The 22796-nt window shown below is 44.7% G+C and overlaps 2 protein-coding genes across 5 annotated transcripts in view; one reads left to right on the forward strand and one right to left on the reverse strand.

Moving 5' to 3' along the window:
* The first annotated feature begins 453 nt into the window (after positions 1–453).
* On the forward strand, positions 454–15729 carry LIG3 (DNA ligase 3). Of its 3 annotated transcripts, XM_068415879.1 has the most exons (21): positions 488–573; positions 905–1005; positions 1102–1483; positions 1987–2124; positions 3084–3281; positions 3715–3866; positions 4781–4947; positions 5622–5699; positions 5808–5976; positions 6664–6819; positions 7270–7401; positions 8144–8223; positions 8710–8797; positions 9771–9848; positions 10120–10243; positions 10588–10730; positions 11585–11659; positions 12264–12410; positions 13274–13448; positions 14374–14465; positions 15303–15729. In XM_068415879.1, the coding sequence occupies exons 2-21, from the start codon at positions 925–927 to the stop codon at positions 15534–15536; spliced, it is 2889 nt and encodes a 962-aa protein (XP_068271980.1). In that variant the 5' UTR covers positions 488–573; positions 905–924; the 3' UTR covers positions 15537–15729. The 3 variants fall into 3 exon arrangements, with proteins under 3 accessions (XP_068271979.1, XP_068271980.1, XP_068271978.1); XM_068415878.1 differs by having other exon boundaries at positions 454–539; positions 905–1483; XM_068415877.1 differs by having other exon boundaries at positions 905–1483.
* A 965-nt stretch (positions 15730–16694) lies between these two features.
* RFFL (ring finger and FYVE like domain containing E3 ubiquitin protein ligase) overlaps positions 16695–22796 on the reverse strand; it is a 31019-nt gene continuing 24917 nt past the window's right edge. For both annotated transcript variants that reach the window (XM_068415566.1, XM_068415567.1), the window contains 4 exons: positions 22027–22110; positions 21441–21645; positions 19730–19753; positions 16695–19447 (listed from right to left, as the gene is read on the reverse strand). In XM_068415566.1, the coding sequence (XP_068271667.1) occupies positions 19266–19447; positions 19730–19753; positions 21441–21645; positions 22027–22110 (495 nt within the window). In that variant the 3' untranslated portion in view covers positions 16695–19265. The remainder of the gene's footprint in view (positions 19448–19729; positions 19754–21440; positions 21646–22026; positions 22111–22796) is intronic.

Raw genomic sequence — 22796 nt, forward strand, 5'->3', positions numbered from 1 at the left:
TAGTGCAGCAACTCATACCTCCACAGAAGCACTTTTGGAGAGCCGATTCCGAAGGCCGGGTGATACAACAGCGCCTCAGACCGCACCAACACGGCACAGCAGCCTTGGAGTGCCGATTTGGCGACGCCAGGGATAGGGGCACTGCCTCAGACCTGTTCCGACATGGCGCAGCGCTCTCGGAGGGCCGGTCTGGGAGGGCGGAAACACGGCACCGCCTCGGGCGCGGCACCCCCGCGGAACCGCGCGCGGTCGCGCCACGCGCCATCCCCTCAGCCTCGCGCACGAGGCGGGAAGACGTTGCCCGGCGCCTGCGCGTGAGGGGGCGAGGCAAGGGGCGGGGCCTGCGCGTGAAGGGGCGGGGCCAGCCGGCTGCGGTGGCGCTGCACGCGCACGCGCACGCCTTGGGCGCCACTTTCGGGCGGAAGGGGCGGGACGCGGCGCGGCGCGCGTGCGCGGTGCCCTGGGGAAGCCTGCGGCCATGGCGGCGCCTCCGGCCTGAAGCGGGGGGGGCTGGAGGGTGTCGCGGCCGCCGGGCGGAGGTGAGGGCGGGATGGCGGCACCGTGAGGATCTCGGTGAGCCCTTCATCTCTGCGGTCGGCGATGGGCAGGGTTGGGGGCTGGGGCCTGGAGCGGCGGAAGGCGGCGGTTGGGCCGGGCGGGAAAGCGGGCTGGGGCGGCCGGGGCTCGTGTGTGAGGGGAGAAGGGGCTGGGGGGCCTGAGGGTGAGGAGGGGGCTGTGGGGCAGGCTCAGGGGGTGATGCGGGACCGGGCCCCAGATGGGGGGCAGCTGTGGGGCAGGCCTGGGAGAGGAGGGCTCTGAGAGGCCGCGTGTCCCACACCGGGCACAAGGCACAGGGCCCGCAGGCGGCTGGGGGGTGGCTCAGTGTCTCCTCTCTCGCTTGCAGCACACACCGGAGCAGGCTGGATGCCCACAGGCAGCAGGACGCTATCACAGGCTGCCCGGGCACTCGGCAGGGGCACAGGACTTTTCTCCTACCATACACAGGTCTCCTTACCAAGACCTTACCTTTGCTGTGTTGGCCTCCCTGGGGCCAGCCCCAGTTACTGGTACCAGCTGCTCTTAAGGAGTGTATCTCTCCAGTCCGCAGGCAGAAACCAGGGTGGTGGTGCTGGGGCTTTCCATTTCTCCTTGCTCTTGAACACTTGGCTTCGCCAAGCCTGCACAGCTGCAGAGGACATGGCAGAGCAGAGGTACTGTGTAGACTATGCCAAGCGTGGCACGGCAGGCTGCAAGAAGTGCAAGGAGAAGATCGTGAAAGGAATGGTGCGCATTGGAAAGATTGTTCCCAATCCTTTCACGGAGTCTGGCGGGGACATGAAGGAGTGGTACCATGTGAAGTGCATATTTGAGAAGCTAGAGAAGGCCCGGGCCACCACCAAGAAAATCGAAGACATCACAGACTTGGAAGGATGGGAAGAGCTGCAAGATGGGGAGAAAGAATTAATCAACAAGCACATCTCAGGTGAGACACAAGGCAGCACCTGGGTCACTTCTCTGCTCATTTTCAAGGTATGCCACTGATTGCCACATAGCTGTGCCTTTACCACGAAATCTTCACTGATGTATCAGTATGACCTGGTGACAAAGTGGGTAGCGCTGCTCAAATCTGTGTTTCAGCCCTATAGGAAAGGGAAGAAGTGGTCACTTCTACAATAGCCCTTCTTAATTCATTTGTCCCAACTGATTGTGGAGGAGGTCTCCATCAGTCCCAACTGATTATGGAGGTTTAATTCACAGGCAGATAAATCCCAGGAGGAAGCATCAGTTATTGTCTATTTTCAGCTTTTCTTCATGATCTTTACTAAATTATGTAGTCTTTTGCTGTCTGAAAAAAATGTTCCTTCATTTTTTCTTCTCCATCCCCAGTTCTTTTAAGACTTGTTTGTTGCAGTATGTCTTACATAATATGTTGAGGGATGTATGAGATTATTTCTGACTGCTGGTTTGAACCTTGCTGTTTTGCAGAAGCTAATTCCAAGGCTGCAGGTACACCGAAGAAAAAAGTGATAGTCCAAGCTAAGCTCACTGCTACAGGACAAATAACCACAAAAGATCCGTTGGCTCTCGTCACTCCATCACCAAAGAAGTTCTCTGGCTTCACAGGTAGGACTTAAGAAACTGATTCTGGGAAATCCTTCTCTTCTAATATCAGCATCCAAGGTGTTTTAACTTGGCTCAGATCAGTAGCTTTTTGTCTATAGAAGGTGGCTTAGTTTTAATTACTTTTTTAAAATCTAGTTTGCCAAAAATTGTTAGTGCTTTCCTAGACCATGACTCTTGAACGACCTGATGTTTGAGTTTCTAGCATTCCCAAGGAAACAAAGTTTATGCAGTAACCCGCACTGTCAGGCTGACTCCACTACTGCCTTAGTCCATTGGCCAATTTCCATCGAACTGTGAAGGTATAAACTAATGATATATCCCATGTGGAGCTCAAAATCTGTAAAAAATTGCTTGTGAGGGATTCCCAGTTGCAGTGTTCATGGAAGGGAAAACTGTTATTCCTCAGCAGCTTGTCCTGAGAAGCCAGGAGGACAGTTAGTGTGTGAACAGTGACTGACCTGACACAGACGTGTAGCTCTGAACCACTCAGAGCATGTGTTGCCACATGCGTAGCCAGAGAAGAGAATGTGTGGGGGTGTTAGTATTATGAGAGAAGAGGGGATGGGGGCGTTTTTCCCCCAATTTGGGAATGAACTTAGGAAAACATCATGCTATGAAGGGCAAAGGCCTCTAAAGTAGAAATAAAACAGAAGCATCTGCCAGCAGGAATTCCTTTTCACCAAGGTTTAATAATATTTGTCTGGTAGCATTAAGGTCCAGAAAATTCTGCTGTGCTGTGAAGAGCAAAACTAATGAAAAAATAGTTTAGAATTTTTTTTATGGTAATTAAATTTTACAGTCACCAATTTTGGCATAGCACAAATCATTATTCAGTTCTGAAGCTCTGCCAGCATACTGAGATTGTTCCTTTCAGCTTGCCAAGCAGAAGTATCTTCGACTTCAAAATCTGCACCATAGTGTACTTGTTAAAAAAGCAGCTTCTTATGTCTTTGATGCAGCCAAGCCAAAGAATTCAGAAGATGTCTCTGCAAATTCTTCCCACAAGTCTAGTCTATCTGCAAAGAAGTGTGATCCGAAGCACAAGGACTGCTTGCTGCGAGAGTTCAGGAAGCTCTGTGCCATGGTTGCTGAAAAGCCTAGCTATAATGTGAAAACGCAGATCATCCAGGATTTTCTGAAGAAGGGATCTGGAGGAGGTATGATTCTTGCATGGCATTCTAAGCATATGAAAACCCTCTCAAAATCAACCTCAAAGTATTATTTCAAAAGCAAGGGTGAAATAAAATCTGATTGCCGTGTAGTCCAAGCTGTGTACTGTGGTGATTTCTGAACTATAATGTTTGCAAAGTGAACTGTTTATCTAAATAACAAATTCAGATAAGAATGTCTCAGTTTAGGATTGTGGGGAACGTTTGTAGGTGCCACCAGACTTGGTGCTGAGATCAGATCTGGAGGACAATTGTGGGTGTTTCCCTTAAGAAATCTCCTTTGAACAGCAGGATGGAAAGAGGAAGCCCCATCTGTGTTTTTTTTTTTTTCCCAGGGTTATGCTAATAGGCACAAACAACCAGAGCCTGTACATGAAAATAAATTGTGGCAGTTTCTAATGATCTGTGCTTTTTCTTCCAGATGGTTTTCATGGTGACGTATACCTGACCATTAAGCTGCTGTTACCAGGCGTCATTAAAATTGTTTACAACTTGAATGATAAGCAGATTGTAAAGCTGTTTAGTAGGATTTTTAACTGCAGCCAAGAAGAAATGGTCCGGGACCTGGAACAGGTGAGTACAGACAGCAGTTCTCTTAATTTCTGCTGTTCAGTCCCTTGGCATGGAAATTCTGTAATTGTTTTTTTTACTCCTGTTTGAAGGATTATTAGCTTGACTGTTAGAATGGGAGTTGGTGATTTTTTTTGTTTGGTTGGGTTTTTTGCTTTAGCGGTTTTCCTAGCACTTTCTGCCATATGGGACCTTTAGAAAATAATGTTTGAACAGAAAGCAAGATACAAATTCACCTGCAAAACTTTAGAAAGCAAGACTAAAATATCTAGGCAAGTTGGGCTGCATCTGCTTTGTCTGGTGTATTCCTGTGTAACTGATGTATATTACTTTTTTTGTAACCTCACGTATCCAAAACTGTGATTCAATTAACAGATCTGTTACTGTGAGCTTAAGTTGGTTCGTACAATTAAGCTACGCTCACACAATTGCAAGTGCTCACATATGTGCATTTAATTCCTGTGCATAGGAGTTGGTAATTGACTATGCACACTTATGATTCATTGCAAGATGGAGAAAATGGGTGAATTAGATAATGAAGCTAATTCTTTCACCTCTGTTTATTGTCTGGTGTATGCTGCCTTCTAGTGACATCACTAGACTGTTTCAGATCCTTGGATTTACAAGTGGTTTCATCCTGAGGAAACAAAGGGTTTGTGATGCTGCAGCAGTGAAAAATAGAGCAATGAGATGATACTGGTACTCTTACTTATGGTTTTTTTTCAAGTGAAACAGCTGAGAAGCTTTATTCTGTGTCGTGGCAGCTTTTTTCTACTGTTTGATTCCAATTCCTTCATGCAATCCCAGCATCATTCCTGTTCTTTATCCTACTTATTGGAACCATGTTGAATCCCCAGTGGTGTCCCCATTCTCTAGCATAGCTCTGATCCACACCCTTGTTTTGTTTTTGGAGACAGGGAGATGTCTCCGAGACCGTACGCCTCTTCTTTGAACAAAGCAAGTCTTGTCCTCCAGCAGCAAAAAGTCTCCTGACCGTCCAAGAGGTAGATGAATTCCTAATCCAGCTATCAAAGCTTACTAAGGAAGATGACCAGCAAAGTGTGCTGCAACATATCACTCGCAGGTAAGGAAAGTAATCGGCCTCTGAAGGTTTGCCCTAAAACTAGGAGCGGTTATCTACATATCACAAACTGGAATATGTGAAAAACTAATCATAAGCCACAGAAACTGAACTTAACGTCTGTAAGCCGTTATTAGTGGTTTGATTAAGACACCTTGACTGCTGATCAGCAATGGAGAACATGTATGGCTCCTATTCATGCCAGAGAATTTCATCCTTGCCTGTCAAGACACTGTTCAAGCAGTACTAAACAAGTGGCTAGCAGAACTACCTTAATGGTACTTAGCTGTTAATGAAGTTGCTGTTCTTAGGTATGTTGGGAAAAGCCTTCAAGCCATTTAGGCATGTTGAAGATTCTTGCTCTGGCTCAGTTTGTGTTGATCTGAGGCTGAGGATACTGTCGCTTACTCTTGATGCATCAACTAAGTGAATTTTGGAAGGTACGTCAACACTGAGGCAGAATTAATATTGGCATTCAAACATAAAGATGCTAAAAAGCCTTTTGGATATTCTCTTGTGCCTCTGAGGTGTCACTAGTAATGTGTCCTCATTTGAGTTTAAACCTTACAGAAGGGGAGGACCTTTTTCTACAGAGGCCTGGATTGGTTTCTTTTTTTTCAGCTGGAAGGTAGTTCAGTTGAATGTCTGCCATTTCTGAGTCTTCTCTCTCACTTCAGATGTACAGGCAACGACCTGAAATGCATCATCAGGCTAATTAAGCATGACTTGAAAATGAATGCTGGAGCAAAGCATGTGTAAGTCTTACCTTTCATTGTGAGACAAAACCAGAAGTGGGCGTTAGCCTCATAAGCCAAGAGCAGCAGGTTGATCCATGTTTCCCTCCTCTCCTCAATCTGTTAAAGGTTGGATGCTTTGGACCCCAATGCTTACGAGGCGTTCAAAGCGTCACGCAACCTCCAGGATGTGGTAGAGCGAGTCCTGAAGAACCAGCAGGAGGCTGAGAAGATGCCAGGTCTGAAGCGAACCCTCAGCGTGCAGGCCTCTCTGATGACCCCGGTTCAGCCCATGCTGGTAATGTTGGCTTCCCTGCAATGGTTCCCTTCAGCCAAGCAAGAGATGGAGTTCTCATATGTACTGTCAGAGACCCTCACCTTAAGAACCAGAGGACAGATAAGTGCCTGCATGTAGTATGAGCGAAGAGAGTGTGCAGTGCTGATTTTTATGTGTAATGCCATTTTATAAAGTGTTTTCTACCAAAAGGCTAGTATCAATGTACTCAGTACTTGCACCTTCAGTGCCACTGCAGAAGCTACAATCTTGACTGACTTTCAGTCCAGAAGTGACTTTTTTGTTTGTTTGCTGTCATTCCAGAAGTTGATCCTTTCTCTGGAAATAGCATAAGCTTTCCATTGGATTAGAGATTCAAACAAGTTTGGTCTTTGTTTTTAATGAACAAATCAGTGAAATATTTGCTTCTGGGCTAAGTGCACTCCTACAAAAGGCACAGTACTTACACCTTTAGGTATTTGGAGGAGATAAGCACTGAAAAGCTGTAATTATGTAGGCATATGCAGATGGTTCTAAGTAAATGAATAATTAAGAAAAGGAAAACTTGGACTGGGTATCAGAGACCCTGGAGAAAAAGATCTACCTTTTATTGGTAGTTCATTCGTGAACTTAGGTAAGAGTAGCTTTCTGAGCTACTGAGTCAAAATCATCTGAGTTTGTTTGGAACTTCTCTCTCTCCACCTTTCTAAGGCTGAAGCCTGCAAGTCAATTGAGTATGCCATGAAGAAGTGCCCAAATGGCATGTATGCAGAGATCAAATATGATGGCGAGCGGGTGCAGGTCCATAAAAGTGGAGATCATTTCAGCTACTTCAGCAGAAGCCTCAAACCTGTCCTTCCACATAAAGTAAGCACCTATAAACTGTCTCTTCTGTTGTGCCAGCTCTGTAAGCACGACTGAATTTCACAACAGTTTCTATAGGAGGATATCTTCTGTTGTAGACTTTTTTTCTAATTTATGTAGATACTTGGAATTTGGAAAAGCAACGCTTAATAGAATTGTAATCAATTCGTTTTCGTGGACATTAAGAGCTTGAAACTAAAGTTAAGCTATCTGCCTTAGAGTCCTCTTTATGCACTGTGTTTTGGGAGGCTTGATACCAGTTCAGTGACTTTGTTACATTTATTCAAGACTCATTTTTCTATTTGCAGACTGTGCTGTCTGTACCATAGTAGAAAGTAAAGCTAGTGCATATATGCCTACATGTGCCTCAAACACACTTCTGGAGAAAACATCTGCACTGGAGTGAGTCCCTCTCTTCAGCCAGTAGATGTATTTTTCTATTTTTTTCCCAAGGTAGCCCATTTTAAGGACTTCATCCCCCAGGCTTTCCCTGGTGGGCAAAGTATGATCTTGGATTCAGAAGTTCTTCTGATTGACAACAAAACTGGCAAGCCACTTCCTTTTGGGACTCTTGGTGTGCACAAGGTAAAAAAAAATCCTTTGTTGCGGTTGGAGGCTGTTATTCTGCTGACTTTAATGCACTAGCATGTGATCTGTTATCATAGGATAGCTTAAGAGATCCCTGATAAGGCTGATATTAGTGAAGAGGTACTGCTCTAATACAATAGATTTGATATTAACCTGATCACTAGCAGGACAGTGAGAAAACTTCAGCTCAAGGTAAATATTAAAAAACCCTTGAAAGATCTTCCAGTTCTGTCACTGCTTATCATTGCTCAAGGCAATGTGTGGCAGACTGGAAGACCACAATGATGCAGAGGGTATTTAGTCTGTATGAATATTATGTAGTGCTTATGTCTACACTAAATGGTGATTAGGAAGAAGACAGTAAAATGAAAATTAAACTGTAAGTGTTTTAACTTAAAGTAGCCATTAGTCTGAAGCCTCTGAATGCTTGTTGTTTTTTTGTTGCAGCAAAAACCAGTAGTGATGGGTGTTACATTGCCCGAAGTCATTAATGTTTGTGGTGTTATTTCCCTGTCACTAGGAAATAAGCATGTTTTATCTTCTTAGTTTGTGCTTTGACATATTCAGTCTAAATCTTAATTCTCAGAACACTTCTGTCTTCTAGAAGAGGCCTGAGCTTATAACTAAAAGATTATGGAGATAAAAATACATCCTTTTGTGTCTGTTATTTTTCTAAAACTCCATGTTGCTGCTTGCTGCGACTGCAGATTTCTTTTAATCAATCTTCATTGTCTTTCAGAAAGCTGCTTTCCAAGATGCCAATGTTTGCTTGTTTGTGTTTGACTGCATCTATTTCAATGACATCAGCCTGATGGACAGGTATGTGTCTGGCATCGTGTGGGAGTAGCCTGACCCATTTGCCAGCATGAACTTGCTGGAATACACTATCACTGCAGAGGGAGCAGTTCACATTGGCTGTTAAGACTGGCCATCTACCCCTGTAAAATCAAGACAACATGGGAGAATCCTTGCTGTGCTAAGGAGTTTGGCTTCAGGAGCTCCATCTTGTTCTGCAGTTCCAGAATGCCAGGATTAACTGCATTCCAGCTGCACTGACTGTGGTTCAGTACCCCACTCATATGCTCTGAAACTAAATGCACTTTTAACACAGAATTTCTATTTTATAAATTATTTCCTGGAGGAAAGTAAGCATTGATTGTCCTTTCTGGAACTCTGTAGAGTTAATCCGTTATCCATTAATCATATTCCATTAATCAATTATTTAAGTAGCTTTTCTCAATGTTCATGTGACTGATACTTCATGTTGAAATTCTCTTGTCCTTAATTATCCGTACCCTGGTTTAGGCCTCTGTGTGAACGTCGCAAGTTTCTCCACGATAACATGGTTGAAATCCCCAACAGGATCCTCTTCTCCGAGATGAAGCATGTCACAGTGAGTTCAGTGTTAAAATAGCGTGCATGGTGATTTCTGATTGCACTCTGACCACTTCATTGCTGCTTTACCACGTGGCCTTTTTTACGATTCAGGGTGCAAATCCAACAATTCCGTGCCTGTCAAAATGGTTCTACTTCTGGTCTGTGTGCAAGGCTTCTTGAGCTAGCATTGTTTGAGAGGGCCATGCCTGTGCTCCCATTTTGTCTCGGCTACAGCCACTTCAGTATAGTCTTAACTTGCACATCTCTTTTTTTTGGCTTCTTAATGAGTTTGTAGCCATTGCAACTTTGACATTGTTAGGAGGAGCTAGAGCCTGTTATAACTTAGTCTGTACTGTGCAACGCTGAGCTGTGTACAGATGTATATGATTGAAGGGAGCTAGACTGCTTCTGGTTCCCAAACTGGTAACTTCAAGTGCCACACAGCCCAGATACATCCCAAGTGCTGAAAACAGCATTTAGACAGGGGTGTGCTCAGTTTTTCTTTTGATTGTTATGCACAAGCCCTATGTCCTCTTATTTTCCTCACTGCTACTGATTTCTGTAGCACCTTGGTGTTGGTGGGGAATGCTTGGACATTTCAGGCAGAGAAAGCATTTTGGGAAGATGAAAAGAGCCTAGGTCCCAAGGCAGTTGGATAGAGAAGTAAGCAGGCACTGCTGGCTGAGGAAAGACTGATCTTACATGTATGGGACATACTCAGGGCACAATCAGTGTGGCTACCTTGCCTCTGAGGAGCATTTTTTAACCAACGAACCCTTCTCTTCTTGGGACACATTCCCAGCATAGTCGCTGGATGTGCAGCAAGGAGAAACACATATAGGACTCTCCTTGGAAAACTATTCTATGAAATTACCCATTTCTCTCTCTGCAGTTGCTTTGGTTTTAGTGCACCACTGCTCTAAATAGAAAGCCTGAAGACCACAGCCCTTTGACAGTCTTGAGCTAACCATGATTCCTTTCCTTTTCAGAAAGCTTCAGATCTGGCAGATATGATCACCCGAGTCATCCGTGAGGGACTGGAAGGACTGGTGTTGAAGGATACAAAGGCAGGTTCATGTTTACTCTTCACTGGTGTATGCTGGGAATTGGGGAATAACAACAGACAGAGGTCTGTGGATGAAGCACACGAGGCTGAGCAGCCTTGAAACATCTCTGGGTTCTTGTCGATGCTGATGTCCAATCCAGGTTGCTCCTTATGTATCTGAGCACGGCTGTGCTCTTGTACTGCTAAGCTGGATAAAAGCAAGAGCTGTTTGAGGAGATAGCTGTCCACCAGATGATCTTTCTGACTGGGGGCTCTTGCCTTGTTTTGCACAGGGTAATTATGAACCAGGAAAACGACACTGGCTGAAAGTGAAAAAGGACTACCTAAATGAGGGTGCGATGGCTGACACAGCAGACCTGGTGGTGCTGGGAGCTTTCTACGGACAAGGCAGTAAAGGTAAGTCTCTGGAGTTGGCTTAAGTCAGAGACTTGTCCTTTCAGGAAGCTCTCAAGCTTTTTTCCATTCCGGGCCTCCAGAATGAGACTGGCTGTAGCAGTGACCATCTGCTGCAGCCCATCACGTGCCAGGCAGTGAGTTTACTGTGGGTTAGTTGGCTCTTACACAGTGTAGAGGCTCTCCGTTCAGCTTTGTATATGGGAGCTGATGCTGTGAAACCATTGCAAACCCAAGGCCCTTCGACTCCCAAAGATGGAAAAGGGTTTTGGTTCATTACTTCACTTTTGAAAAGCTGCGGCTTGTCCTGTAGAAGATGTGAACCACTCTGCTCTGCCCTCCCGCAGGTGGGATGATGTCCATCTTCCTCATGGGCTGCTACGATCCCAAGAGTGAGAAGTGGTGCACTGTGACCAAGTGTTCTGGTGGCCATGATGATGCCACCTTGGCGCGTCTGCAAACAGAGCTGGATATGGTGAAGATCAGCAAGGTGAGAGGGGCTCTGGCATGGAGGCGATCAAAGGAATGCTCAGCAAAGGGCTTGGTAAAAGCCGCCTTCCTGCTGAGCTGTAGTTGTGGTGCTGGCTAAATGCAGAATTGAAGTGCTCTGCTACGAATAGAGGCCCAATTAGAGTTAAAGCAGATGAACTGCTCTGGCACAAATGAGGTGTAGGTGCAGCCAGCTCCCAGAGATGAGGTGCTGCCTGAGATTTGTCCTCAGACACTGAGTGGGAAGCCAGGCACCATCTGTTTCCTGCAAAGACAAAGCTTTATTGGGAAGAGCAGAGCAAGTACCGTTTGGTTTTTTTGGCATATTGCAATTGGTGGAGACAGTCACTAGATGGGGCTGCGGGTGAGAAATGCTCAAGTCAGACTTGTCTTGTGGCTAGATAACCTGACACGTCGGGAGTTAAGACTTTTTGTGAGTGACTTATTCAGGTGAGGAATCTTTACTTTTCAAGACTTCACAAATAAACAGAGGAGAGCTGACTTGTAATATTTACTTGACAGCCTGAAGGCCATTTGCATCAAGATTATAGAATCTTTAAAAAAAAATTGGTAGTTTTATATGAATCACAATTGGAGCAAGAATGTGATTGTTTTACGTATAGAATGTTAGAGATTGAGAGGTGTTACAGGTAATTTTTGTGATTCTCAAGAGAAGCTGCTGCAGATCAATGCACCTTGCACTGCAGGCCAAGGCAAGTTTCATCCGTGCAAAGGCAATGTAATACCTATAGGTTAATCTACTACTAGGTTATCTTTCAGCAGCTTCTTTTGTAGGAATGGGTTCATACATGATCGTAAGTGTTACCATTTTGGTTTTGTGCTTTTAATTAATAGGATCCTAGTAAAATTCCGAAGTGGCTAAAAATTAACAAAATCTATTACCCAGACTTCATTGTTCCAGATCCAAAGGTAAGTGCTGTAATAGTCATTTAACTGTGTTTTCCAGCCCTGATATAGCAATCTACTTCATTAAAGTATACAAATTGTCTCTGTTACAAGATGAGTCTTCATACTTGGAACAGGAAATTAGGCGCAAGTTTTTATCTCTGAATCTTGCAGGTGCATTTGAGGCTGAGAGCTTCATGAAGAAATCATACCTGCAGCACTTCTGGGAAATATTCTTGTGCATTAAATCCCTTCCAGAAGTGAACTTACTTACTTATTTTAAATTTGAGGCATGAAAAACCTGACTTAAAATGATTGAAGCACACCTGTAACCCAAAAGGTGCTGTTGTTTTATGAAATGTATCAGTATGCTTTGTGCCATGTATGTCTGATAGAAAAGGTGTTATTTAGAAATTGGCATTATATACTAGTTGAGGATCTCTGACTTGCTGAAATAAAAATAGAAGTTTTTCTAATTAATGTGACCAAGAAGTTCAGTTTGTGTATATGGAACTCTGTGCTGGGAGGGGAGGGGGGTTGTTGTAGAAGTAGAGGAACACAGATGGGTTAGAGTTAGTTCATGAGAGAACACAGGGATGTGACATGACTTCCTCAATGCTGTGTTTAGAAAGCCCCGGTGTGGGAGATCACAGGGGCTGAGTTCTCTAAAGCTGAAGCCCACACTGCAGATGGGATCTCCATTCGCTTCCCTCGCTGCACCCGCATTCGAGATGACAAAGACTGGAAGACAGCCACCAACCTCCAGCAGCTTAAGGTGAGTTAACACAGTATGTCTGCAGCGTGTTCAAGAATGAGTTCTGACAACAGTCTATATTTAAAAAGACAAATTTGGCTAGCAGGGTATGTAGCGAAGATGTCTGCTGACTGGTACCTGTGATGGCATGTTACATTTTCCATTTATTCTAGGCTCAGGCTGCTTGCTGGATTATTTTGTTGTGAATCTTATTCTTTCGTGGGGCCTCTCGAGTCTGTTGTGCTGTTGTGTTGTGCACAGAGTCTGTGCTGGCAGCTAGTTGTATCGGCTCTTGTAACAGCCTTCATGGTGAGGAATTTCCTTCCTGAAAGAGGTGACCTTTATTCTCTTAAGTGTTTATGGTCATTTGGTTTCCTGTTAATTGCTGAGATCGGGGGAGGCATCTGGGAAGTGACTGAGGGTAGCCTGGCCCAGTTCCAGGGCACAGGGGCCAAATGGCAGTCTGCGCGGCCCCCTGGGGCTGCACCTACCCCACACAGCTTCTACGCCTCCTTTAGTGATAGCAACTGGTTGGCTTGCTGCCATCCCCAGCAGTTAGTCAGCTGTTGATGAGCTCTGTTCTCAGTGAAGTTATTGTCGTTTGGGCTGTCTTCACACTGCCTCCAGGGGTACTGGCAGCAGATGTACTTGCTTGTTATGCCATCGAAGCAAGGAGTGATTCAGCCCACCTGCTCCCAGCAGTCTGTCTGGCTCCCTGTGCAGGCAGGGGAGAGAAAGGTAAAATATCCCCTTCAGATAGACAGACTGCTCCCTGAGTGAGCAAGAACAAACAAGAGGGGAGCACATGCATTATGGCTCGTGTCTGGTATCAGAGTATCTGTATCCCAGTATGCAGCTAAAGGCAGTGCTTTGTGGTGGGACAGGAGCTGTACCAACTCTCCAAAGAGAAGGCTGACTTCAATGTTGTTGCTGGGGAGGAAGATGAGTCCACGGCTGGCAGCAGTGGAGAGACTGAGGGAAATTCCAGGTCTTCCACACCACACAGCACTAATAAAACCCCCCCAAGGAAGTCACCTGCAAAAGCCCAGAAGCCAGAAGGTAAGATGGTGCTTTCCAGGCGGAGGAGCCTCAGGGTGGGTTCTCTGCGTTTGGGGCAGGCCAGCTTTGGATCTTTGCCTTCTGTCAGATGCTCGAAGATCCCACGGCAGCTTTTATGTGCGTGTCAGGGTTAGTGGGCAAAGCTACTTAGACCCTTGGTTTGGCCTCTGTTCTTTATAGCATGGATTGAATAGCCACAGCTCTGAGGTGTGCTGGGATTGAGAGAAGATGGAAACAGCTCTGATGCTGCTCTTCAGGTTGGGGCTTAGGCAACTCATTTAGACAATAAAAGCTCTTTGAGATTATATGTTGCCTAAAACAGATACTTTGAACCTAGCAGAGTCTGTTACAGTTTGTACCAGAACTACTTTGGAGTGATTCCTCTGGGACTGCAGTCCCTTTTAATCTTGCTAGATAAAGGTCCTTAGCAGTGTGTATAAGACTGGTCTGAACAGCAAACCTGCTGCTCCCGTTCCTGCAGATCATATGCCCTTTGGTTAGACATTTTTGGCCATGAACCGGTATTTAATTTTATTTGGATGAAATTCATGCATATAATGGACTACCTGAATGGAGGGGATTTCCAGGTAGTAAACTGCAAAGCTGTGAAATGAGTTTGCTTCACCAGCGCTTTGTCACCGGGGAATAACTTGAAGCAAATTTCTGAGCAGCCTCAAAAAGGCAGTGTAGTGACAGCAGGGAGGGAAGCTGAACAGCAACCGCCTGGAGGTGAGGGCAGGAAGATGCCCTGGGCCCTTGGCAGTAGAAAAATTTGTCTTACTTGTTACATTCTAACTCATGGATTTTCCAGAAAGAGAGGGGAAAAAGCCTTTTCCCTTTTACTCTCTTTGCTCTTCTCCCTCCACTTTAATACCCAACCAGTATCTGGACAGAGAGCACAAATGAGACAAGTTTTTGTTTTTAGAGAGCAAAGCAGTCATTGGATCCCCTCAAAAATCAGAGGAGAAACGAGGGGAGAAGAGAAAAGCATCTGAGATGGATGACAATGGAAAAAAGGTATGGACAGCTGGCCAGCAACCACTTGGGGGTGGGAGGAACCTGAGGCAGTTTCAGTTGTCTGCTCATTTTTGTCTTCCATCTGGAAACTCTGAAATCTTCCTATAGCAGCACCCTAAATTAAAATTAAGTGCAAAGGCACAAATAGCAGCAACAACCCCCCTTGTAAAGGAAGTGGGTGGCTGCAGCTCTTCTTCCCTGTCTGCAGAGCTGACATAACTGGGTTTGTCGTGCTAAAGGCCAATACACTGTTCACCCACCACCAATGTCCTGCTCCACAAAGTGTTGTGATTGCTGAGTGGCTGCTCTTCCCAGCTGCTGCATATGGAAGAGCTGGGAGCTGTAAAGGGAGAGAACTGTCCTTTCTAGACCATTGCGCAGCAAGTTGTAGGAGCAAATTAAGACTCACCGAGCTATCATTACTTGATAAACCTGGAGTGGCTATTCTGATGTAAACAGCAAGTGCCCTCCCAGGGCAGTTATGTTCTCCTACTTTAACTAAGAAGCATCAGCTTGTAAAGACAAAGACATTAAGATCATGTGTACTGGACCACATCAGCATCATCACTACAGGGAATAATGGGGTAATAATTCCCCTTAGCTAGGGAAGCACTGCTCAGCTGCAACACCTGGCTTTCAGAGGAACTGTATGGGTGTTGCTCTTGTGTGTGATTTAATGGCAGTCCCAAGAGCAATTTACAGTTATTAGGCATGGGATTAGCATGATAACCTTGGGAACTGTGAATGGACTCGTTCATGCTTCAAAGAATTTAGTGTCATTTCCAGACCAACCTAATGTTTTACCAACCTGTGCTTCTCCTCTTTCACGTTATGCAGACACTGCTGGACATATTCACTGGTGTGAAGCTGTACCTGTCGCCCTCTGTGAAGGACTTTGACAAAATCCGGCGGTACTTTATAGCATATGATGGGGATCTCGTGCCAGAGTTTGACACGGCCTCAGCAACACATGTTATAGGGGACGTTGATGACAATCCTGGTGCTAAGCGCGTGTCTCCCAACTGGATCTGGGAATGCATCCGGAAACGGAGACTGGTAGCCCCGTGCTAGCACTGTGGGGCAGCTGACCGGTCTTGACACAAGAATTCCCTGAAGGCAACAGCTGAGAACTAGGTAGGTGGAAGAAATGGCAAGACTCCTCTGTGAAGATGTGGATAGAAATAAAATGCCCAGGTCCATCAGAGGTAGTTGTAAAGATCCATAGCAAGCATAAGGAATTAATTAAAACAACTTTCTGAAGAAATGTTACTGCTGAATCCGTTTTTCTGCCCCTCGTGTAGACCACTGCACTGATCTAGGTGCAGTTTTAGTCTCCTTGGGTTTTTACAGTTTGGGTATTTTTATAGATAAATAAAACTGAAGCAGTTTCTTCTTTGCTGTCAGGACTCATTTTCCAAAGGTTATTCTCTATCTGGGCAGGAAAACAGACCACCAAATATGTGAAACTGTTGGCTGTAGTGCCAGGATCATTTTGCTGCATGGTTACAATTTACATGAAGGACACGTGTCCTTCTCCTGCTTTGACTTTTCTTTCCTGTCTTCTAACGGTCAGCACAGGTCTGTATCCAGGAGCAGGTTACACCTCTGTCGTAGGCTCCATATTAAAGCGAGGACACCAAATAAGCTTCCATTACAGCAATGGCTGTAGCACTGTCCAAGCATCCTCTTGGAGTGTTTGTTTTCCAGAATATGGTGCTTGTGTTCTGCTATTCATGGTTCAACAAGTAAAAGCTGAGAAAGGAACTCTACCATCTGGGTCTTTTAGGATAGTTGAGAGACCTCCTTGTCTGAAGCTGTTCAAAACTACTGCAAGTACTTGAGTATTAATGAAATAAGAAACATAAATAGGTTTTAGAAGTAGGGGTTCATTGTAACTATTTTGCAAATGACTGTGCATTTGCTGAATAACTGCATGAGTAGGCTGAGTGCATGGGTACATTATGAAAGGAAAAGGGAGTTGACCAGTTCACTGGTTCCCTTAGTCTCAAGGGGACAGAGCATGCTCTCCCCTTTGTAATCTTCACAAAGTTAAGACTGTACTGCTAAAAAGGTAGTGTTTTCAGCTAACTTTTTTCCTTCAGCCTCTTCTGTACTTGTACCCCACCTTCTAATGATATTTAAGCACCTGGTATCCCAAGCCTTTTCTGGCTGAAGTTCAGGAGGAGCTGTAGGACCTCCTAACCTGGTGGCAAGAGTCAGAAAACAAGGTTAACTAGATCGCATTTCAACTTTATTATAAAATTATAAACCAAACTTCTGTACCAAAACTAGTAAGTTTGACCATCAGAGTACCAAGAGGATTTAATAGAGAATAACATGCTCTTTCAAGTAGAATATTAACTTTTAAAATATTTAAACTATGTACAGTGTACATAAAGCACATAAATATTTCCATTTACTTTATTAGTTCAGATCATTATATTCCTGGATCATTAATGAGTTTCCTACAGATTTTGATTTTCCTTTAAAAACAATCATATCCGTAGTAGATAATCCATTTTTGCAAGGGAAACACTGTAGTCGGGAAGAAAAGAAAAAAGGGGGGGAAAAAAAAAAAAAGAGTCCTCCCTTTGGAAAGCACATTTCAGAGTCACGAGTACATCTTCTCATTCCTAAAATTTCAGGCATTGATCTGGAAGTTGATTGAGCTGCTGTAGAAAATAAGCCTACCCTCTACAAGTAAAAGTACATCTGTCCAGAGGGGAATAATCTTCCTGCTAAATTCCCCCAGCCCTGAGTTTATTGAAAAATATGACAACATGAATTTTCACAGTGAATTTACTAAATGAGGCTGTTCGGCACTTTGTGTATTCCTGTACAAGAGGTCCCTGTGAACCTTTTGAAGAGTAAATACAGTTACTGCTTACCTGCAACTGATTTTTTTTTTTAATATGATGCACTGAATTGTCCCAGTACTGTTCTCATGCTGGAAGCTGTTAAACCTTAAGCCCAACATTAGAGAACAACCTCAAGGGGGAAAGAGGTAAAACTCAGAATTTTTAGTTCAATAAACCTCAGCAGCTGTTGCATTTTTGTGGAGTTCAGAGACCACCTCCATAGTGCAGAGGTTCTGTTACCTACTGCGTGACTCATCTCTTCATCTTAAGTGCTTTCTTGATTCCACCTTGCAGAGACCCTCCACTCCATGCCACTTGAGAAGCGAGTTGCTACTCATGCAATATTCCATGTTAAAGATCACAGCAGTTTAATTTGCTGTTAACATACATTACCAGTTATTGCAAAGGCAAATGGCTTTGGTGATCATTCCTGTAACTGCACTTCCCCTCCACCAGAAGCTGTAAGTGGACACTTGTTTTTTAGGCTGTTCCTCTGCTGGCAGCCACACAGAGATTCTGTTTGAACACAAAGTGATTGCTCTGCCCATACAGGGGAAAGCTAGACAGGAAAAAAACCTGCAGCAGAAGGTACTCAGCTTCACAAGTGACTTGCAATGAGTATACAATCCCACAGTGGCTGGAAACTTAAGGCATCAAGATTCTGAAATGTAGCTGTTACCAGCCAAAGGGACTGAATGCTTGCAGGCAACTGAGGGAAAACCACCTCAGTTACAATTGTCTCTAGCAAGGCTTCCAAATGAGGATAGCTGTAAGGGCTTGCAATTGTCACGTATCAGACCACAGAACCTCTTATCCACCCACACAAGCAGAAAGAGTACAAAATAAATTGCTTTTGATAAGCAGTCTGAGTGTGACAGGCCTGTAAAGTTGAGCAAAGGGGACGATAAGGGGGAAGCTGATTAGTAAACAGAAGCATCTGCAATGATGACCACTCATCTTACTGATCCAAGGGAGACAAAGTTTGCTTTCCTTCATGTCTCCCCTCTAAAAAGAAAAAGACACCTGTACTTAAGTATGATTGTGTAGCAGTGCAATCCTTACTGCTCTTTAGCTGTATGTTTTCTGCACTAAACCCTCTACAAGACTCAAGCCTTAGATTCGAAGCTCCTTAAATGAAGTCAGTTCAGTTTTCAAACGATTGCTGGCACGTACTGTAAGGAAGCCTGTGAAGTCAAAGGAATCAACAACAGTCAAACTAGAAATCTCCCTCTCGCTGGCATGTAAACAGAAACTACCACCACACAAGGTAAGGCTGTGTGTTTCAGAGTCTCACTCCCCTTCTTACATTTTTCAATACTACAAAGTCCATCTTCAAATAAAATTATACATTTTTCCACAATTGCACTAGGCTAGAATTATGCTTATTCTGAATACGGAAATCAGAGGCTGTCTGCCTGTCTTGCAAGCATAAGAATTTAACATTACATTTAAAAAAAACAAACACAAAAATATTAACAATCACAGTACAATTTTAATCTTTGAAAATAAAGTTGTTGCTGGGGGTATAGCCTAAGCAGCAAAACAAATGTAACTTTTTGAAACTCCAGCCCCTCTTGTTTATTATTCAGGGGAAAACACGAAGCCTCTGAATCTGACCCTTGTGGTGGAAAGCCAAGCATCCATCCCCAACACGAGTGGATCGAGTTATTCTAGAACGGAGGTTGTTAATGATTTTGGTGTCTGCTGCTGGCAATAAGCTCCGCAGAGTCCAGGCACTGTGGTGTAAAGCACTATAGTGGGAAGAGCACAGCCAGGCACGGCTTGAGTAAGAATGATTTTCCCCAGGTCCCATCCTTCCCTCACTCTGAGCTTCTAATGGAGTCCATATGCTAATCTCTAACCTAACTAATTGTAGCTATTTTGACCATTCCTCTAAGAGCAGATGAGGCTTTAAGGCATCACCACTCTTCTTTGCACACACTTAGGACTTAAAGACGTGGACGGGCCTTATCACGTACTGCCTGCAAATGGGACATATGTTCATCTGCTTCCCACACTTGGTGCAGGTGACCATGTGGCCGCATTCGAGCAGGACACAGTCGATGGGGGCGTCCATGCAGATTTTGCAGAGGTTGTCCTCCATGTCAGGGAGCCCAGCACCACCTGAGTGAACAAGAGACCACGGTTTGCATGAGATAAAGAAAGGTACGTTGGTTTTGTGCAATCTGGGAGTTGGCTTTATCGAAGGGCTTCCTAATGTGCATGCTGAAGGTCTGAAAAAAATGCCCCTTGCATCTACGCTAGTGTGGATGTATCTGCTCCATCAACTGGCAAGGAGCAGAAAGTTTTAGCTTTTACACAGTATTTTCTGTGTGATGAGAACAGAAATGCCACTGAGATTCTTAGCCATGAGGGGAATGAAGCAGCATGAAGAATGTCACTTACCAGTTTGATTGTCAGTGTCAGAAACTGCAACAGAAGAAAAGAAAGATATTTGGTGAGAATAAGAGAAGCTGGAAAAAACATTTACTCAAGCAGTACTGTTAAGCAGGAGATGAAAGCCTTGAAGGGAGATTACTAAACCAAAAGTGCTTTGTGCTGATCCCCATGCAGAGGTTCAAGCCGATTCTCTGGTCAGAACAGGCTGTTCAACTGGCAAGAAACTTCCTCTTTTCCTGAGCTTACACAATAGCTAACGCTTCACAAAGATAAGCGACTATCTACAGTGATGGCTCAACTTTTAAAACAGCCTTGGAATTTACGCAGTGTTTGGCTTCCTAGAACTGCAGTTTCAGTAGCCCCTTGGGCCAGTTTCTTTGGTGTTACACAGTCTCACCAGCTGAGCACAGCTGAGACCCACACAGGGGCAACAGGAATTAAGAGGAAAGGATACAATGAAAGAATCAAAAGGGGTTGGACTAGATGACCTTTAAAGATCCCTTCCAACCCAAACTATTCTGTGATTCTGTGAAGAAAAAACCAAAGCAGTTGTCTTGGATCTTTTATCATGGATAGAGGACAAAGCCTAGAGAGATGCATTTAACAAAACAGCGCTACTTTGGACAACACTGAGGAAAAAACCTATGAAAACAAAGTGTTAAAATACATTTCTCTTGTAAATCATTTACAAGTATATGTATTTTCTGACTAATCACCTAGAATTGCAAACTGGCACCTGAAAGTGAAGCCAGATACATTCCCTGTGCATCTCCATCACACCACTATCCCCTCATCAGTCAACTCTGCAGGCCCGGCAGGAGCAGGCAGTGCGCAGGAGGAACGCTCTTGTCATCAATATATATAAATATATGTAAAGGCAAGTAATAAATATGTAAAAAATAAAGTAAAAAGGTAAAAAAATATGTAAAGGGCAAGTGTCATGAGGATAGAGCCAGGCTCTTCTCAGTGACATCCCTTGACAGGACAAGGGGCAATGGGTGCAAGCTGGAACACAGGAGGTTCCACATAAATATGAGGAAAAACTTCTTCACGGTGAGGGTGACCGAACACTGGCACAGGCTGCCCAGAGAGGGTGTGGAGTCTCCTTCTCTGGAGACATTCAAAACCCGCCTGGACGCGTTCCTGTGTGATATGGTCTAGGCAATCCTGCTCCGGCAGGGGGTTGGACTAGATGATCTTTTGAGGTCCCTTCCAATTCCTAACATTCTGTGATTCTGTGATCAAGGGGACAGAGTCAAACCCCAGAAAACCACAAACTGTTCAGCAGTGGGAGCCGCTGTCACTGAGCACGTGCCCGCTCTGAATTGGCCGGCTGCTTTGTGGCATTTTCCTGCTCGCTTTGCCAGTTACCGTGAGTCAATAGGTAGGAGCTCCCCCCAGCCCTTACAGTGCCGTGGGTGACGCTGTGACCAGCGCACTCTGCCACAGCTACACAGAATCCCGAGACGAAGGGCGCACAGTTCTCATTTGTTGCTACTACTACAGGGAAGTCACTCTCCAGAGCTACCATAGTGCTCTCCTCTTAAACAAGTACACGTTGTGGTGAATAGGGTTCAGCTACTTTCACTCTAACTTGCATAACACTCCCTCACTTCTCCTCACTTGCATGAAACAGAAATGTAAGTTCCATTTCCCACTGCAACTGTCTGTAAAAAGGGAAAACCTGGAAAACAGGCACATTTGCTAAGTGTCTTACCTAGATGTTGAAGGTCTTTCTCTTTATAAAGATGAGTCACCCTCTCTAGCAGCTCCCACCTTTCACAGCAGCCTTTGTAGTTGACAAAGTTGCGAGCAAGAATTTCCTTCAGCTGTCGCACAGAGAGTGCATCGATGTCTCCAACGCTTGTTAGATCAGAGAGCGAAGCCTTCCTCCGCACCAGGTTATCTTCTGAGTCGGTGGGCTGAAAGGGAACAAAGATGGAATGATTCTCACCCTCAACACCTAGCACTGCAATTTAAATCCACTTTTAACAAGTGCACTAGCACGACTTCATGTTTGGATGTACATATAACTGATTACTCTGTAAACTCCTTTGTCTATCAGAAACACAAGTCCTAGGATGGAAATAAATAATTTCCATTATTATCGTGTCCAAGTGACACCAGTTCTTTCTATATGTGGAGGACAAGATGATGCCAAAGAAAGGGGTTGATTGGGTCTGCCAGTGGTCAGTCTGAATTACTGTTTAGCCACCCAGCTCTCTGCTGTAATGATTCTGTGGTGTCAAACACAGCCTAGAAAACCTGGTATTCCTTGTCATCTAACTCCAGGACACACAGACCTGTGTCTCCTCCTCTGCTGGTGCTTCCGCTGCATTCTCAACTCCCGTCGTACCGTCTTGGCTTGGAGGCACAGAACCATCTGCCTAGAAGAGGAAATAAAGCTTTCACCACCAGCATATCTCTGTGTGTCCAAAGGGAAACAAGCTCAACAGTTCAGTATAACTGCAAACCGGGCCCGTTGGGAGGACAAACCGCAGCACAGGGTACACTTGCAGAAGGTAGTTCCTGTGCAGCACTTACTTACAAAAACAAATAAACTTTAAACAAGTAAAACTTTGTGAAACTGAAGCACAGCACCTGACCCTTTAAAACCCCGATTTGTTTTAAACCCTGACAGAGTACTTGTACAGTAAGATCCCACATGATGTTCTTGTGAGGCTGGATCAGGAGGAGACCAAATTTATACACACACATATATATATATATGCAATCCTTCACTGAAGTGTTGCAGTGTGACACGGTGTGACATCACAGCTCTGCTGGCACATCGACTATCCGTGCAAGGCTCTGTATAAGACTCCTCTGTAATGCAGCTCAAAGGCTACAAGCCATCTTCAAAGTAACTGTACAGAAACACCTCCTCAGGTGGGTTCTGGACTGAAAATAGGAGATACTAAGGGAAGGACCAGCAGCAACGAAGCTGGAGAATGAGAAGGGACAGTTGCTTTGAGCGCTTAATAAAATGAAAGGAACTGCAGTTTACTTCTAGCCAACTTGCCCTCAGCAGCTATCATTCCCCTCTGGTTTCCCTACTGACAAAGGAGACTGT

Source organism: Nyctibius grandis, chromosome 18, assembly GCF_013368605.1.
Source record: "Nyctibius grandis isolate bNycGra1 chromosome 18, bNycGra1.pri, whole genome shotgun sequence".
Lineage (NCBI taxonomy): Eukaryota > Metazoa > Chordata > Aves > Nyctibiiformes > Nyctibiidae > Nyctibius > Nyctibius grandis.